Source organism: Rhododendron vialii, chromosome 7a (assembly GCF_030253575.1).
Source record: "Rhododendron vialii isolate Sample 1 chromosome 7a, ASM3025357v1".
NCBI classification, from domain to species: Eukaryota; Viridiplantae; Streptophyta; class Magnoliopsida; order Ericales; family Ericaceae; genus Rhododendron; species Rhododendron vialii.
In genome coordinates this window covers 27,839,389-27,856,162 of record NC_080563.1, presented here as the reverse complement: position 1 = coordinate 27,856,162, position 16,774 = coordinate 27,839,389, and the positions used below count along the sequence as shown (strand labels likewise).

General features: G+C 45.6%; 2 protein-coding genes across 2 annotated transcripts; both read right to left on the bottom strand.

The window, feature by feature from the left end:
• Window positions 1-3,915: 3,915 nt before the first annotated feature.
• On the bottom strand, window positions 3,916-5,394 carry LOC131332856 (uncharacterized). Its single transcript, XM_058367164.1, has one exon. It carries the CDS (start codon window positions 5,392-5,394, stop codon window positions 3,916-3,918), a length of 1,479 nt encoding a protein of 492 aa, XP_058223147.1.
• Window positions 5,395-6,786: 1,392 nt separating this feature from the next.
• Window positions 6,787-7,794, bottom strand: LOC131332855 (uncharacterized). The gene has a single exon (XM_058367163.1). The coding sequence runs from the start codon at window positions 7,792-7,794 to the stop codon at window positions 6,787-6,789; it is 1,008 nt and encodes a 335-aa protein (XP_058223146.1).
• Window positions 7,795-16,774: the final 8,980 nt, after the last annotated feature.

The following is a 16,774-nucleotide window of genomic DNA, read 5'->3' as shown; positions in this document are numbered from 1 at the left end:
AGTAGTTCAGATTCTCCTGTTGAGATTCCCGAGGATATCCACCAAGCACTCTGAATTCGAGCATTTTTTTGAAACCCGGTTGACCGTATTGAACCGCCTAACCCTTCTACAACTCCTCGAGAGGCAACATCATTCGATCCTCGGGAGATGGAAGCTCCTAGTACTTTGGACCAAGGGCCGGGACCATATGCAAGCGCTCACGAGGAGGTCCGGGGTCGGAGGAGACCGATGAGGCCATGCCCTTATAAAAATCAATACTTCAACGGCACCCCGTCTGCCTATGCCGAGTTCAAGAGGGTTTACAGTATCCTTTCGGATGTCGAGGTCCACCTACTTTCGAACGCCGACCCCAAAGATCTTTCGCACCAGCAAGGGGAGTTGATTTTTCCCCTGATAGCAATCACCGGGGGGGGGGTCAGATTCCCACTTCACCAGTTTGTCCGACGGGTGCTTCGAACTCTTACCCTCACTTCCTCCCAACTCGGAGTGAACTCCTACACAATCATCACTAGCATCATACAACTGAGAAGGCAATACAACTTGACCTTCGGGCTTGAAGAGCTCTTCGGCGTATATCTGGTAGGAGTGAATCGGGAGAATGATCGGTACTATCTCTCTTGTAGGACGGGGTACAACACATTTCTGATCGACCACCTGCCCGATTTCAAAGAGTGGGCGAGTATCTACATCTCGGTCACCTAGAATTTTATGTTCGGTCCTGGGGAGAGCGTTAATACCTCCACCACAGTCCAAATCGAGGCTAGAGCTCCTAGTCAATAAAATTATTGCCTCGGTACTTTGCATATCTTGTCATGTTTTGCATGTACTGACTTCGTTTGGTGTTTTCTTACAACCAAGGGTGTCGTGCAACAGCTTCAGGAGAGAGCCATACGGGCTAGGATAACAGCTGCTTACGCCATCCCTATCACAAGCCGGTACGCCCCCGATTTGCTCGGGTATGTCTCCACCTACACCGGCTTCTTGAAAAAGAAATCGAGGCAGCAGGAGGTCCCAAGGGTAGGTCGAGGATGAGGCAGAAGAAGGGGGAGCGAAAGAGGAAAAGGAAGAAGAGGCGGTACGATCGAAGCTGAAAGTAGCACTTCGGGGCCTCGAGGTGTTGTACGCAAAGAGATCGACCGAGAGATGCTTGAAAGGACCGGGCTAAGCAGTGCAATGGCTAGTCCAAGGACTCGGGAGGTTCTGAATCTGAGGCGTCAGAGGCCGAGGGGACGAGGCCGAGGCTTTGTCTTCGGCACACCCGGACCCGAGACCTCAGGGGTGTCCCCCGCTTCTCCCCAAGAGCCTCCGAAGAAGAGAACTCGGTATGAAGAAGGAGGAGATGCCCAGGAGAAGGATAAAGAGCCCATCCACATCTCCGAAGAAGAAAAGGGAGAAGAGGAGTAGGGACATGAGACCGTAGAGGGGGAAGGTGGGCACTGGGTGCACCCAAGGGAACTTCCCTGGGCTCCGAAATTCCGTCACTACACTGGGCGCCAGATCCACCATGGGGATAGCGTCAAAAACCTCAGTACGGTGTTTAGGATGCTCCAGGGAAGCATTCTTCCAAGGGATGCCCGAGCTGTCAAAGGCTTGACCGAGGATATTACAACAGAGATAGCACATGCCCTTTTCACTATAAGTCAGTATTGTTTTGCGCTTTGTTCCCTTTGATTTGGGTGTTTGCACTTTGTGAATCCTTCAATTTTCTGTTGGTAGGCTGACGCCCAGGCATTGGTGGTCAATGACCGATGCAAGGAGTAGGAAGGGGAGATAGAGGGGTTGAAACGGGCCTTTGCCCAAAGGAAGGATGACCTGAAAATAGCTCGAGAGACTTGCGACCACTACCTCGTAGACTTCCAGATCGAGATGTGATCGAGAGAGGGTGCTTGCCGAAGGCCGAGCTACGAAGGCCGAAGAGGATACAACAACTCTGAGGGTCACATGGGCTCGGGAGGTCGAGGACGCGAGGAACAAGGGCTACAATGAAGGCTGGGATGCAGCCGGAGTGGAGTAAGAAGTAGGTCCAGGAGATTGAGACCTAGCTCTACAGAGATCGATTCTTGGACGGACTTCGGTACGGTCATGAAGCCTTGGCAAGTAAGCTTAATCTACCAGAAGACTCCGTGCTCCGATATGTTCCCCAGCCCTCTCCTGAAGAGCTCGTGATGCCCAAGGAAGAGGATGTGTTGGTGCCGAACCCGGAAGAACTGCAAGCACCCGATGACCAAGTTGATCCGAACAACCCTATCCCTATTGATGCATAGGAGAATTCCATCCCTATTTTTTGGAAAATACTTTGAACTTTTTGATTTATTATTTGACTGGATGGCTCCGGACATTACTTTGGAGTTTGCCATTCCAGAGTTTGTAAATATTTCTTGTTGTGATAGGCGCCGAACATTTGGCCGAAGCCTGATCATTTGTAATGGTTTTAAGTAGGATTTGAGCTTGCGATCCACTAGTTTTTGTGAATGAATGCTTTCTTTTCCTAAATGTCATGTTTATCTTTGAAATGCTTGTATGAATTTGTGGTTGCTGCTCGGGTGTTGTTCCCCCTACTTTGGTGAGACTTGAATTGTGAAACAAGTTTAATCGAAGCACGAACCGAAGCATTCACCAAACATAAAAAGATGTTAATTCAGAGAAAGATGGTTTGTTGGTACCTCTTGCTTTGGTCGGACCTGTTGTGTATACAGGCAGGGAGAGAACCAAAGCATAAGGGTTGATTTCCGAAGCCCCAGCCTTTGGGAGGGTCAGAATGGGCCGAGTGATCTAATCCGAAGCAAGTATTTAATAATTTTTGAATTTCCATGCCCCTACTTCGGGTTAAGGTGATTCGGCTAATTGTTTAAAAAATTAGATGAGTGATGTGCAAACTCATGAGTCAGTAGGGCTGCTAGGGGATTTGGGCTGGAGTCCCGAAGGTGAGATGGCATCGACCAGGACTTCGGGACGCAGCGAAACTGAGCAGCTAATGATTGTAGGTGGGTCGGTATAAGGGGTTAGGGAAAAAACCGAGTATCCTTAAAGCGAACGACCGTAAATCCAAACAACCACTAAGGTCGGGGAGACTTTGAGGGAGTTTTGCCCGAGGGTATTACCCAAGAGAAGACATAACCCCCGAAGTCGAAATAAAACAGTCCAATCGATGACGAACCGAGTGGGAAAAAGTAAATAATAGAAAGAGGAAGAACAAGCATTGGCAAGAAAAGACAATTCTCATTGATACTTGTTTGGTATGGTCATTACATAAGCAGGCTGTCCCTAAAACAAAATTATTTATATAAAAACCGATGGAAAGAAGAGCGAAGGATCTTTGGAACTGAAAAGCTGCTAGCTATAGAACTTCTTCAGGTTGTTTGCCTTCCAGGTTTTAGCAATAGGAGAACCGTCTAGCTTCTCAAACTTGTAATTTGCTGAGCCAATGTGCTTAAGAACTCGGTAGGGGCCCTCCCAGTTGGGCATTAGCTTTCTTTTCTTGGATTTCTCCACCACCTTTTTCCAGACAAGGTCGTCAGGTTTGATCGACCTAAGACGGACACTTCGGTTGTAGCCCTTTGCAACTTCCTATTGGTACGACGTGAACTTGATCCTTGTGTTTTCACGTTCCACCTCGGCCAAGTCGAGATCCGAGGCGATGCTGTCGTTGTTCACTAACTCGTCGAAATTTTCAGTACGCATTATTGGGAGCCCGACTTGGAGGGGGATGATCGCCTCCATTCCAAATGCTAAGGAGAAGGGAGTGCGACCGGTGGATCACCGAAGTGTAGTACGGTAGCCCCAGAGTACCCTAGGTAGCTCCTCGGCCCACTTGCCTCGGCGTGACTCGAGTCAGCGCTTAAGTCCGGATGAAATTGCCTTGTTTGCAGCCTCGGCTTGCCCGTTACCTTGGGGGTAAGCCGGAGTGGATGTGTCTCATTTGATGCAGTACTCGTCTAATAGGGATCGGTATTTCTGGCCAATAAAATGTCGTTTGTTGTCCGTGATGATGGTGAAGGGGACACCGAAGCGCGAAATGATATTTTGCCAAACGAAACGAATGACGTCTGTTTCTTCAATAGTTACCAAGGGTTCGGTTTTGACCCATTTTGAGAAATAGTCGGTGGCGGTTAAGAGGAACTTGAATCCTCCCATAGCAACGGGGAGCTTACCGACGATATCCATGCCCCATTGAGAGAAAGGCCAAGGGCTGGTGAGAAGGCTAAGGTCTTGAGCTGGCTGGTGGATGATAGGGGTGGACATCTGGCATTTCCTACAACGCCTGACGAATTCTTCAGAATCCTTCTTCATTGTTGGCCACCAATAGCCCTGGGAAATGGCTCGGTGAGCGAGGGACCGTCCACCGGAGTGGCAACCGTTATCCCCGGTGCGAAGCTCTTCGATGATGCCTTGTACTTGGTGGGGGTGCGCAACCAGTAGATACGGGCCGGTGAAGGACCTTCGGTAGAGCTTACCGTTCGGATTGAGCCAAAAGAGATCGGCTTTATTGCGGAGTCGCTGAGCGTCCTTCTTGTCGGGAGGAAGGATGTCATCTCGCAGGTAACCAATGATTTCGTCCATCCAGCTCAGGCCGAGCTCTATGTTAAGTACCTCTTGGTTCAATACTTCTAGCTCGAAACTGGGCTTGTCAATGGAATTGAAGGAAATAGAACAGTGTCCCGAGGAGGAGCAAGCCGAAACGAGCCCTGCAAGGGCGTCGGCATGGATATTCTGTTCCCTAGAGATATGTTCGACTCGGATAACTTTGAAATTCTTGATGAGTCGGACGGCAGAGCTAAGGTAGGTACGCATTCGATCATCCCGAGCTTTGTATTCCTCAGAGAGCTGGTTGACTACTAATTGGGAATCGTTGTAAACCATAAGTTCTTCGATACCCAGGGCTTCGGCCATCTTGAGTCCTGAGATCAGTACCTCGTATTCAGCCTCGTTGTTAGAGGCTGGGAAGTTGATAGAGAGGGAGCTTTCGTGTAAAACACCGGAAGGGGTGAGGGGGACGACTTCGACTCCTGTGCCTCGACTGTTTGAGGTGCCATCGATGTACATCTTCCACACATCTCTGTGAAAAAGCTTCCATGCTGTGCTTGGGCTTGCTTGGAGTATGACTTCGGTGCTTGGAGCTGGATCCGAAGCGGGAGGGTTGGTTGGAGTGAGTTCGGCGATGAAGTCGGCGAGGGCTTGAGCTTTGATTGATGTCCGAGGCTGGAAATGGATTTCATAGTTCGCGAGCTCGACAGCCCACTGAGAGATTCGGTTAGAAAGGTCCGCTTTCCAAAGGAGAGATTCGAGAGGGTATTCGGTGAGGACGATGATGCGGTGCGACTGGAAGTAGGGAGCAAGCTTCCTAGAGGCTGAGACGAGGGTGAGGACAAGTTTTTCCAATGGTAGATAACGCATCTCGATAGGGGTTATTGTCTTACTAGAGTAGTAGATGGGTTGGTGCTCCCGTCCTTCTTGTCAGACGAGCACCGAACTTATGGCGTGCGGAGAGATGACTATGTACATGAACAAGTCCTCCTAATCTCGAGGAGTGACGAGGAGTGGGGTCGTGGAAAGGTAAGTCTTCAACTACTGGAGGGCTCAATCACAGTCTTCTGTCCAATTGAAACTCCGTTGGTTGCCCTTCAGGAGGGCGACAAATGGCTGGCATTTGTCGGAGGAGCGATTGATGAATTGATTCAGGGCAGCGGCCATGCCTGTTAGACCTTAAATGTCTCTCTTGTTGTGGGGGGCCGAGAGTTTCTCATTGGTAAGAAGTTGAGCGGGGTCGGCTTCGATACCGCGTCGGGAGACGAGGTGGCCAAGAAATTTACAAGAGCTCACACCGAAGGCGCATTTCTCGGCATTGAGGCGGAGCTTGTGCTTTTTGAGAATTTTGAAGACTTTGGCGAGGTGGGTTAAGTGCTCATTGGCAACCATGCTTTTGATTACCATGTCGTCAATGTAAGCCATCATGGTGTCACCAAGTAGGCGCTCAAACATCTTGGTTATCATTCGCTGAAAGGTGGCTCCGGCATTTTTCAGGCCAAAAGGCATAACGAGATATCCAAAGATTTCGTGAGGGGTGATGAAGGCCGTATTTTCAATGTCTCTTTTGGTCATGGCAATCTGATGGTAACCCCGGTACACATCCATAAAACTGAGTCGGGTATGGCCGGTTGTGGTGTCGACAAACTGGTCAATCCGTGGAAGGGGGAAGAAATCTTTCGGGCAGGCATTGTTGAGATTGGAATAATCAACACAGACCCACCATTTGCCATTCTACTTTTTGACCACTACGGTGTTGGCTAACCATCTAGGGTATTGCACTTCTCGGATTGCCTTCGTGTTTAGGAGCCAGTTGACTTCGTCTATGACATCTTTTGAATGGATCAAGGAGGATCGCCTTGCTTTTTGCACAACGGGGCGCTTGGCTCGGTCAATGTTGAGCCCGTGGTAGATAAACGGGGGATCGACCTCGGGCATTTCATATGGGGTCCATGCGAATACTTCTATGTACTTTTTGAGGAAATCAAACGTCTCGTTTCGATTGGTATCACTAAGTGAGGAACCGATGAGGAAGAAACGGGAGCCATCTTCGGTGATTGGGAAAGTGACAAGGTCTTCTACTGCTTTTTCGTCGGCCGATCTGCCGACATCTTCCAGAACTGGGGCCTCGAGGACTTCAATAAGGTTGACCCGGGAAGTCTACTTACTACTTCGGACTGCGTTGACATAACATCTTTTGGCTGCAGTTTGATCTTTGTACTTTTCCTCTTGGCGTCCATTGGCACTGATGAAACGGACCACCTAGTGATAATAGGAGGCGATGGCCTTCAACTTATGGAGCCAGGTGCGCCCGACGATTGCGTTGTAAGGGCTAGGAACGTCAACCACCACAAACTCTATGTCAAGGACCACTGAACCGGCGTGGATGGGGAGAGTGATCTTACTGAGGGGCCATACCGTGGTTCCGCTGAACCCGATGAGGGGAACTTCAGAAAGATGGAGGTCGGTATCCGAGAGCTTCAGGTTTTTAAACAAAGAGTAGTACATGACCTTGGCCGAGCTGCCCTGGTCAATGAGGACGCGTCGCACGTTATAGGTTCTGATGAGCAGTGTGACTACGAAGGCGTTGTAGTGCGAGAGCTGGATGCGGTCGAGGTCTTTCTCGGTAAAGGTGATGGTCCACTTGGAGCCGGCGTCGGTCCTGGGGCGCTTTGACTCGGGACCGAGCAACATGACGTGCTTGGAAAAAGTGGCATCGTTCAGTTCAGCACAGATGATACAAGCGGCCTCAGAGTTGAGAGGTTCGTGGATAACATGGATCGTTTGAACCTCTTCTTCGGCATGGTTTTCGGTGCACTGTGCTCGGGCCCTTGTCTTTTCGTGGTCAATGAAGTTATCGAGATGGCCTTCCGCGACTAGCAACTCCAAGTAGGCCTTGAAGGGCTTGCAAGCGGTGGTAAAGTGACCTTGCTCATTGTGGTAACTGCACCGAACGATAGGGTTTTTGATTTTCCCGTTCTCGGTGCCAAGCTTTTGGTTCGAGAAGGAGAAGAAAGGCTGATCTTTCACCTGGTTGATGATCCAGGAGATTGGAGAGGTAAAGACTGTTTTCTCGGCGTTGAAGTTGCTAGGCTTTGGTCCTTTCCTTGGCGACAGCTTGATGTTATTGACCCGCTTCTTAGGAGTTGAAACAAGTGTGGGAGCCGAAGCGGCCGCTGAAGCTGTCTCCGTCTTTGAGCTCGTGGACTTCCAGATGCCCCTCTCGGCCTTTGATTCAATAAGCTGACACCATCCTTCGATGCGAGTCATGAGGTCTTTCTTGGAGTTGGGCTTGTGGCGGGCGAGGTGGTTGTAGACTTGTTCGTCCTGAGAAATAAGACCAAGCTTAAATCCTCGGGCCGAGATGAAACCGTCACAGCCTTCTTGTAATGCCCCTCAATTTTGGTCAGTAAAAATTTCGTTAAATATTTGAATTTTATTTGAATTACTTATTTTCTCTTGAGTGGCTATATGATTTCTTGTTAATTTTCGTCGTAGTTAGATTTTGGTCTCGACTAGAAACCCTACTTGACCAATTCAATTAGTTTCTAACCGACTAGTTGGAGGAACCGAACAACCAACTTACCTAGTTACTAGATGAACCTTTTGGACCTTTTGAAACTTTTGAACCTTTTGCCTTTACCCATTGGTTCATATGGTTAGGGTAATTTTTGTCCATTGGACAATAAGCTTTTCATTTTAATATTTGACTAAAAGTATATGTAGTCTTTTCAAAATCTTATTTAAGTATAAAAGTACTTGTACTTCTTTTATCCATTGGTCTTTACCCGCTAGGGAAATTATTATCCATTGAGTAATAGCCCTAATCTTCCAACATGGTACAAAGATCTATTTTTATAATCAATATTTGGATTCCCATGTACTTTTATGCATTAAACTATTGGGATATATCTAAACCCTAGATTTCCTAGTACTTGTACTCTATTATAAACTAATGGGGAGAATCCTAGCCTTTTTATTTAATTGGGGTACTTGGTACCACACCTATATTTAAATATAGGGCTTTTGTCACATGCTTTAAAGGACAACTTTAATTATTTTAAATAAAAGTTTCATTTTAACCTTTGTCCATTAGATACTAAAAGTTAGGGGAATTATTGTCCATTGGGTAAAAGAGTTATTCTTTCAACCAAGTACATGGGTTATTTAAATTATTCTTTTATTTTATCCCCATGTGATGAAAGTACATAATATTTTATTATTAAAAGTACTTAGTAGCCTTAATAGCCTTTAAGGCCTAATATTCTCCTAAGTACTCTTTTATTATTTTATATTGGGGTTTTGTACCCAATTGGATTAATTTATTGGGGAGTTGATCTTCCTAGAGTACATTAGTACACGAGTTTATTTTATTTAAAGAGACATGTGCCTTATTGGATTTCTTTAATAGGATTTTGATTTGGAAAATCTTGTACTTGGTACTTTGTATTTATTCTTTCTTGTTTATATATATATATATATATATATATATATATATATATATATACACACACACAAATTATCAAGTGAGGGATCCCTCACTTTGTTAAAATGCGGGACTTTCATTTTCCGATCAAATTTTGAAAATCCGAACCGTTCAATGTGTGCAGAACGTGATTTTAAGGGTCTCCGCGAGAAATCAGCGAAAAAAATGACCGGGAAGGGCTTCATCCGAGCAATTTTTTTTGAACCGTTCAATGCAAACTGCTCGGATGAAGCCCTTTCCGGTCATTTTTTTTGCTGATTTCTCGCGGGGACCCTTAAAATCACGTTCTGATCACTTTGAGCGGCTCGGGTCATCGAAATTCAATCGGGAAGGGGAGTCCCGCATTTTAAAAAAATGCGGGATCCCTTACATATATATATATATATATATATATATATATGTAGTACTATAGAGAGAGAGGGCCGGCCATAGAGAGAGAGGGAGAGCCCAAAGTTTTGCCTATAAATAGAACCATTCCCATGCCATTTCAACTCACACCTTCACCTAGCAACTTCTCTCTCTAGAAAAATTATGTTATTTCTTTGTTCTTTCTTTTGTTCTTCATGTTCTTGAATAGTTCTTGAGTTCTTCAAGAAACTCAACCTAAGCCGCCACTAAACCGCCACCCGACCACCCTTCGATCCATAAAGTAGAGTAGTGTTAGTCAAGTAGAAGTTTAGAGAGAAACCTTTCTCTTTCGAAGCTACCGGAGACTACCGTAGGAAGTTACTCCGTCTGACCGCCGACTAACCTTCCGTAGCCGCCCTACCGCCAAGAAGTAAGGTTTCTCCTTATCGTCCACCCCAAATATAATGTAGGATTCCTTGTCCCCTAACTCTACGTATGTGTAGTTATCCTTATCGTTCACCCCAAGTATAAAGTAGGTTATTCCTATTTACTTACTTATCGTTTGTTTAGAAGCATTTGTATTTTGATCTTTAAGATGATTATGAGTATGCATATATGAATTGCTTGTATTACTTGTGGTGTGATAAAGCATAAGTGATTTCACTCCAAAGACGTCCGTACATGTGGCGTTGTGCTTTGAATAAAGCATAAGTGATACACTCCAAAGGCGTCCGTACATGTGACATTATGCTATAAGTGATGATTTAGCATGATAAAGTAGTATAGAATTGGATGATCTTGTTAGTATGTTTCATGCTTACCGCGGAGTCTTTGCATGTAACGAGACACGAGAATCGAGAAAGTAGAAATATGACACCTAGGGTGTGAGTAATGAAAGGAAATATTTTTCGAGGAAGGAAATATTTTGAAACAACATAATGACCGATTTCGGGTGGCATTATGCGAGTTGTGTGTGTGCGTGTGTAAAAGACGTGTTTTGAAAAGGTTTTGAATTTTCAAAAACCGCAATGTGGCCGGACGTGGTAGCCCATTGTGTGGTGTGTGTTGAAAAAAAAACCCAATGAGAACCCGGAGCGGCGGAATCATTGTGGATACTCGGGAACTCGGAACGGCGGAACCGAGGTTTTTAGATTTCGAAAACCCCAATGAGAACCCGGAGCGGCGGAATCATTGTGGGAATACTCGGGAACCCGGAGCGGCGGAACCGAGGGTTTTGAAATATGTGCGTTCCCATGGAAACCCGGAGCGGCGGAACCATGGTGAGGTATAGCTTGGTTATCCGTGGTACGGAGCCAATGCAAATGTTTTTGTGTGCCAATGGGAACCCAGCGCGGCGAAACCATTGTGAGGATACTTGGGAACCCGGCGCGGCGGAACCAAGGTTGGGTGTGTGGCTTGGTTATCCGCGGTACGGAGCCAATGCAAATGATTTTGAGGTTGGGTGTGTAGCTTGGTTCTCCGGGTACGGAGCCAATGCAAATGATTTTTGAAAGGTTGGGTGTGTTAAACAAAGTGGTTTTTGAAAGATTGTTTTGGAAATGAAAATGTTGACATAGTCTATGATGAGTCGCGTAGGAGAAACCCGGAAATCTTGGACACCAACGATAGATGATTAACGAATGTGGATGTGTCATTGTTAACTGTGTATATACGTACCATGTGGAAATCGATGATTGTTTAGCCTGTAGTTTGTAAGTTATGGGTTAGAGGGTATGGGATTGTCTTGCTGAGCTGTAGCTCACGGTGTTACCTTTTGGTGACCCTGACATATTATATCGGTGGCGACGCTGGTATAATGTGTTAGACCTTGTAGATTATCAAGATGAACAGTACACTTTGGAGGCTTTTGGAGCTGAGGAGCTGGCTGGAATGGAGGAGGAAGCGGAGCAGTAGTTAGGAACCCTAGTTCCCTCCTTGTTTGTTTTAAAGTACTCTTATGAGAAATTTGATGTAATAAGAGCTAGACTCCATTTGATTTTATGAATAAAATGTCTTTTTAACGTACCCAAAATTCGGGGCGTTACACTTCTATTTCGTTGAACAACTCTCAGTAGCGACCGGCGTACTGGCAGAGTGTTTCGTCGTTTTGCTTTCGGAGAGTGAAGAGGGAATCGATTTCCATCTCGTGTTTGTTGCTCATGACAAACCGAGCCATGAAGGCATCGCATAGGGAGTCGAACGAGGAGATCGACCGGGCAAAGAGCTTGTTAAACCATGTGAGACCCAAGTTGCCAAGGCTGGCGGGGAAGACCTTACATAAGAAGGCATCGTCCGAAGGTTCGTTCTAGAGAAAAAGGGACATGACAAGCTTGTACTGTACCAAGTGAGTGTATGCCTCGGTCTTGCCATCGTACTTGGCAAATTTGGGTTGGGTAAATCCCTCTGGGGGGTGACTGAGTCAGCTTCTCTTGTGAAGGGAGAGGTCATGAGTCTTTTGAGTCTGGCGTCGCGATGAGGTCGGATCAAACGGTCGGAGCCGTCTAGACGCTCGGTCGATGTACGCTTCTTCGGGGCAAGCTGATCCAGCCTTTCATACTCCTTTCTCTTCGTCACGATGCTTGTCGGCTTACAGGGGGAGCGCTCGTGGTGGTCTGTTCGGCGGCTATCCCGAGGGGAAGGCTCGAGGCGCTCTGTGGCTGGGCTTCTGTTATGGGTTTCGTTAGGGTGTGAGATGATGGGGCTACTGGTTCGAACATTTTTCAAACACTCACGGTACCCCTTTGTCTAGAGCTCTAAGAGGTCGTCGTCTTCCTTAGCGGCCCTTGTAATGCTTGGGGTGGATTCACGCTGCCCCTTACCGATCCGAACTGAAGGAGTGGAAGAGGCTGAGACGCTTCCTAATCTGAGTCTCTCGGAGGCGGATGGTTTCCGACGTGGTTGTTTAGGGGAGCGAGAACGTTCCCTATGCCTCGTTCCCCCTTCGATTTGACCATCCTCTGCTCCTGGTAGCTCCAGGCAGTCTTTGACTGAGGGCCGGGACCGGTGCTCCACCAGGTGGCCTCCTTCGCGGTTGCGGGAAGGGCTATGATGATTTCTTCTTCCTCCACAGCTTCCGGAGGAATGAGATGGGGAGATCTGCAGGAGATGTTTGATCTCCGCCAGCTCGGCTCGAACGTGCTTGTCCCGTTTTACGACCATTGTTAGGTTGTTGATTTTCCTTTCCAGGTGGCGGATGTAGGTGTGGAGTTCAGAGGACGGTCCGCCATCTGGCATAGAGGTCCCGGTTCCCACTCCGATGGACATATAAGCTTTTCCCACAGCGTTGGCTCTACTGAAAGCCAAGTTATGGTCCTTGAGGGGGCCGAACCCTAGGGTGGTGTCGCTGCGATGCGTTTCTTTGACCTCCACCATATCTGAAGTAGGACCGATGTACAGAGTTTTCTGGAGAGAGGGGGATGAACACTGAAGGGAGGCTAGGTCCCCAGCAGAGTCGCCAATTGTAGGGGTTTGATTTGACGGGACCTTGACCACGGTATAGCCTAGAGATCTCCCTCTACTACTTCGTCCTCTTGTTGCTGGACCTTTAACAAGGCACTAGGGCTAGGGTAGCCCAGTGACCCTCCGACGATTAAGTTAGATCTCAGAGGGGAATGTAGATCTAGGGTTATGGAAGAATAGCATACCTCTCAAGATGAGTATCCCTTCGTATTTATAGACCTAGATTTACTTGGCCTCCAAGCTAACACGTGGAGGGTACGCTTGGGTAACCGCCTCGGGTGACGTCATATATGATGAATGGAGCGAAACGGTTACGGAGCACAAGACCAAATCTGATCCTAATGATTACATTTGTCACTTAACCCTCGTGGTCCCCTCCCGATGTAACCACTTCTATTGAGCGGCTTTGGAAACATCCAAACAAATATATAGCATACTGCTGATTGTTACCGAAGCCGGTATAGAAGGCTTATGACCGAGAGGAAAACCGAAGAGTATCTCGGGATCATTTAGTTTTCACCATGATACTGGATGGAGTCTTATGAGGCTTCGGTTCCAACCTCCCTGCCAGGTTACCGAAGATGGTAACCGAGGCCACCACAAAAACAAAATGAAACGGGTAAAAAGGGAAAAGCAGCGACAATTGGATTGCGTGGTCTTGGATTTTCTGGAAATCGTGGTCGAATCTCCTCGACCGATTACGTTGCAGGAATTTGTCCAAGATACGTTGATCAGATGGCTGTTATTTAACAATAGAGTAATGTGGACTTTTGTTGTCGTTTTATTACAAAATCAAAACATACATCGATTAAAATCGAAATCGACTTTTGTTTCATAGTGAGAGAAAAGGTTCATATCTGTCAAATTTTCGACGGTAAGAACAGGTCCAAGACCCAAAACCGATTAAACACAAAATCGATGGCGGTGGTGGCAGGTGGGATGTCATTTTGGTGGGGACCATGGGGAGTGCTAGAGGGGGTCGAGAGAAGATGGAGTTTTGCCGGAATTAGGGGTCTCCGGAGATGTGGCAAGCCGGAGTTGGGATCGGCCGGACATGGAGGAGGTGCCGGAGTGGGGAGAGGTTGTTGTCGGTGGAGTTGGAGATCGAGGTCTGTGTGAGGGAAAGAGGGTGGAAGAGATTAGGTGTAAGTGAGATAGAGGAAATGGTGTACAATTTCATCTTAGCCGTTGATTTCAATGATTGAGATTGAGTGTTATATTTTGTGTTAAAAATTGTATGAGTAGAATCAGCCCCTTTTTTTTAATACTATAAATAGTCTCAAAAAATTAAGTACTTCAATTTTCAATTAATTTGAACCAGTGTGAAAATTTTATTTTTCTGATAATTTTATTCTAAAAGATCGTAATTAAATTGTCTATATGACTTTCATAATCAAGTTTATGCTCCATAGTATTCCAAATAAAGAACATATACTTAATTGTAGGGTATTGGGGGTTGGGTGAGGGAGGATGAGGAGGGGTGAAATTGTCAAAAAGCTAGCCAAATTAGCTCGGATAAATTATGGATTGCTCAAAAGCTATCCAAAAATTATCCAGTTGCCCCCTCCTCCTTCGGCCGGATAAAATGGTTGAGTTTACGAGGGGGAGATTTGAACCATCCAAACCATGGTAAAAGCTGGCCCCGCCACTCTAATTCGGGCGCATAAGTCATCTGCCCACCTTTACCCACGTCCAATCAAGGGGTAAGGATTAATAGGTTAACTGACGTTGGTCGTTAGATGTATTAGCTTACATCAACTGAAAGTGTGGTACAAGCGCCAAGAGAAGACATGCTCAGGTGGGCTCGACAAGTGAGAAACTTAAAGTGCTTGTCGTGCTTGGGCGGGTCCCATATGATAACAAGCTTGACATGCTTAAGAGGGTACTTGGCGCAAGGAGAACGTTGCGATCTTAAAGTGGGGGACAATTTCACATCCCACATCGGAAAAGTGATAGGAAATGTAATTTGCATATAACAAATCGTGAGCAGTTAGTTTATAACTCGATATTATCTTTTTGAGTCATATGATTAAGCTAAGAGTTAGTAAATGAGCCAAAAATGCTAGAACCACAAACACTTGTACACACAAGTTCACGTTGGTGTGCACTTTTTTGACCAACTAGAAAATTTAGATATTATATAATAAAACAGTACAATAAAACGGACACTACTAGTCTGGAAATACAAGAAAAAAAACAAAAAAACAAAAAAAAACCGAAAGAAAAACCAGGAAAAAACCCGCATGGAACCATGATGCTAGAGTCGGACCCGTCGAACACACTACTGAGGAGGGGTTGGAGAGGCCGAAGTTGAGAGGCCAGGTATGAACACGGAGCAAGCCCTCCTAGATGACCCACCGCTCCAACTAGAACTTGTCCCGCCGCAGACTGGAGGCAAAAGCCGCTGCAGACGCTGTCTTCGTCGCCGGTACGCTGATTCCAAGAAAAACCAAATTTAGAACCCCAGATCTGGATCCTGAGTCCAAAAATGAAGGGGAGAGTGGAAAATCTCAACTTCCAAAGGAGAGAGACTCAACCATTTCACAACCTTGACAGGAGAGGAGAGACAAGAGAGTGACCGGAGAAGAGAGAGAGCACTTGTGTGTGCAAGTATTTCCAACAATGTTTTTTTTTTTTTACATTTTGCACTGTTGTTAGATCAGTCCGCGTGAGTCGTTACACACCATTACCCATGACCAAGTCTTTCTGGCTGATCCAAGTAATTCAGTCGAAGACAAAAAAGAAGAAGTAATTCAGTCGTACTGTTCTTCATCATATGCATCAATGGAACCTTTAAAGAAGAGTGAGGTCAATAGCTGAATAAAAAAGAGGAGTGATTTTTGCATTCCCTTTTTTAATATTCGCACTATATATATATATATATTGTCTTTATTCATGTGAAGTTACAAAACTGCACTTTAATGATCTCCCGTTTTGGCACATTTAATGACAAACTACACACAAAGCACTATAGTGTTTCCCAATCCTATTTTTACATAGCTAAAAGATAAACAAAGGAGTGCGGTTATAAAAAAAAGAGTGCGAAAACCGCTCCTAAAAAAAGGTGCACTCTAATGGCTAGCTCTAGTTGGCTACGAGGACACAAAGCAATTAAACATCATCCACGGTGTAATCGTTTAATAAATATATCAAATGCAAAATTGGTTTTCAAATAATTTTTAATTTAGAAAAAAATATGAATAAAGCCGGAAAAGAATTTTCCATGATCCTGCAAATTTGATTTATTTTACGTGGCTTCGTAGTCAAATCCACTAGTTTCTTCAATATTTGTAACAGTTATTTATTTGGGTGGTTGAAATCTTTCTATCATACATTTGTTTATGTGATTTGCAGAATAAATAAAGCAAGAAGAGTCTTTGGAACAATAACGGGATCGGAAAACTTATTTATTCCTGTTCATTTCTATCACAACAGGACGGACTTTAGACCAAGGCTGAGAATATTGCAATTATTAGATAGACACATCTTTCAAGTCTGGCAAAATAGCCCTTATGAGGACATCCCTGAAAGTAGAAACCGGAACAGATATTGTGTAAAAGCACAATAAGCAATATTGACATAAATCAAGTCGAAGTTTGAATAATGCACAGTTTGCAGTATTGACATAAATCAAGTCAAAGTTTGAATAGAATAGTTGTTCTGACATTTGCTTTCATGGACGTCCTCGCGACGGCTATTTTGCTAGAGGCAACAAAGTAGGAACATCATCCCTGTTGCTAGGATTCTAGAGGTTTGAGAAGAAGCCATTTAAGTAATGGCTGGAATGGGAGAGAGAGAAAGTTGGACGAAGAGACCATCCTTGTTCTTTTCTAAGGCCAATGATGGTATATATATATTTCTTCCGTCCCAAATTATTTTGTAACGCCCTTGATTTGGGAACGTTAAATAGACAATTTTTATTGAAAACGTAAATAGAGTCTGGCTCTTTATTACATC

Coding starts and splice junctions, on each gene's coding strand:
- LOC131332856 (XM_058367164.1), bottom strand. CDS start 5,394: ATGCGTTATCTACCATTGGAAAAACTTGTCCTCACCCTCGTCTCAGCC.
- LOC131332855 (XM_058367163.1), bottom strand. CDS start 7,794: ATGACTCGCATCGAAGGATGGTGTCAGCTTATTGAATCAAAGGCCGAG.